Source organism: Dama dama, chromosome 1 (genome assembly GCF_033118175.1).
Source record: "Dama dama isolate Ldn47 chromosome 1, ASM3311817v1, whole genome shotgun sequence".
NCBI lineage: Eukaryota > Metazoa > Chordata > Mammalia > Artiodactyla > Cervidae > Dama > Dama dama.
This window is the reverse complement of record NC_083681.1, coordinates 81,643,806-81,645,834: the sequence shown is the minus strand read 5'-3', so window position 1 is coordinate 81,645,834 and position 2,029 is coordinate 81,643,806. Positions and strand designations below refer to the sequence as shown.

At 52.1% G+C, this 2,029-nt stretch overlaps 1 protein-coding gene across 1 annotated transcript; it reads left to right on the top strand.

The window, feature by feature from the left end:
• Positions 1–692: 692 nt before the first annotated feature.
• Positions 693–1,673, top strand: LOC133073697 (olfactory receptor 5AP2-like). Its single transcript, XM_061167596.1, has one exon. The coding sequence runs from the start codon at positions 693–695 to the stop codon at positions 1,671–1,673; it is 981 nt and encodes a 326-aa protein (XP_061023579.1).
• The last annotated feature ends 356 nt before the right edge of the window (positions 1,674–2,029 follow it).

Here is a 2,029-nt window from a genome sequence, read left to right as displayed (position 1 = left end):
ACCTAGGTGGGGAAACAGGAGTCCAGGGCAGGAAGCTGATTTTGCAAGTTACATTTCAAGGCTGAATCATATGAGAGGATTCTGCCACACCACCAGGACCTTGACTTTCAGCGCTGCATATTGTGACCTGCATTTAGAGATACAGGCACAAGAGAAAGGGGAAGTGACCTCACATTTACTGATTGTTCACTGTGTTCCAGATATTCAGAGGTTTTTACAATTTGGTTTTTTCACCTAGGGCACAGAGCAACCCTGAATAGACGTATGTTCTCCCTTGCATAGGTGAGAAAGATAAGGCTCATGGATACAGCTTATCCAAGGAGACACAACCAGTGTCTCAACCGCTGATACAAACAGTGCCATTCCAGAATGAAGACTCAGGTCTGTCTGGCTTCACAGCCCACATCCCATCCACTATGGTAAGATACTTCCCGTTTTACTTTCTAAATATTTGTCTGATGGTGCCGGGTCTTCGTTGCCACATGTGGGATCCAGTTCCCTGACCAGGATTCGAACCCAGGCCCCCTGCACTGGGAGCACAGTGTCTTAGCCACTGGACCACCAACAAAGGCCCCCATTACTTCCTTTCAAAGAAGACTTATACCTGCTTGGTGTTCTCCTGTATTGTACCTTGCATGGGTGGACATGCTCAGTAATACTGTCTGAGTGATGGTCAGTTGTCACCTCTGAAGATGACGCCTGGAGAACTAGCCCTTGCCGCTGGAAACTACACCCCTGTCACCCACTTCATCTTGCTGGGATTCTCCAATGACCCAGACCTCCAGAAGCTTCTCTTCGGAGGCTTCCTGCTCATCTACGCCATGACCGTGGTGGGCAACCTGGGGATGATGGCACTCGTCCTCACGGACTCCCGCCTCCACAGTCCCATGTACTTCTTTCTCAGCGTCCTCTCTTTCCTCGATGTCTGTTACTCCTCGGTGGTCACACCCAAACTGCTGGTCGACCTCCTGGCCTCTGACAGGTCCATCTCCTTCAAGGGCTGCGTGGTCCAGATGACCTTCTTTGTGATGCACGCCACAGCTGAGAGCTTCCTGCTGGCTTCCATGGCCTACGACCGCTGCACGGCCATCTGCCGACCTCTCCACTACGGCTCCGTCATGACCAGGGGCACCTGTCTCCAGCTGGTGGCCGCTTCCTATGCTTTTGGTGGAGCTAATTCTGCTCTTGAGACTGGGAATGTCTTTGCCCTGCCTTTCTGTGGGCCCAACCGGGTACCGCACTACTTCTGTGACATCCAACCCCTTCTCCGCCTGGCCTGTGCAAACACAGCCGTGGCAGGAGTGATCCTCTATGTCTTCTCTGCCCTGGTTCTCCTTCTGCCTGTTTCCCTCATCCTCACCTCCTACAGCCTGGTCTTGCTGGCCATTGGGAGGATGCGCTCAGCAGCTGGGAAGGAGAAGGCCCTCTCCACGTGTGCCTCCCACTTCCTGGCCATTGCCATCTTCTACAGCACCGTGATTTTCACCTACGTCCAGCCCCATGGATCCACCGATGATACCAGCGGCCAGGTAGTGTCTGTCTGTTACACCATCATAACCCCCATGCTCAACCCCTTCATCTACAGCCTCCGCAACAAGGAGGTGAAGGAGGCCCTGCAGAGGAAGCTCCTGCTAAACCCCGCGAGGCTGTTTGTTGGCAAGAGGAAGGCATAGCATCTTCCAAATCGGACTGTGAACTGTCCTAGCCAGGAGCAGCCTGGTTTGGAAGGAGAGGGAAGACGTGAGAAAGAAACAGCAGCTATCATCCTTTGTGATGGTCTTATTTTACAGTGAAGGATACTTCACTCTGTAAAAACAAACTATTTAAAATCATACAGTTGGTGAGAGGGTGAGTATTCAAAATCAGAGCTTCCACAAAAACATCAGAGCTATTTCAGTTACCCCACAGCCACATGCCGTTTATCAGCAGCTCATCATGACTCCCAGGGAACATCACACCAGGGGCAACAGAATTATTCCGGCTTTCCCACTGACTCAGTGACATGGGGGGAGGCTACAGGGGCTCAGTT

Coding starts and splice junctions, on each gene's coding strand:
- LOC133073697 (XM_061167596.1), top strand. CDS start 693: ATGACGCCTGGAGAACTAGCCCTTGCCGCTGGAAACTACACCCCTGTC.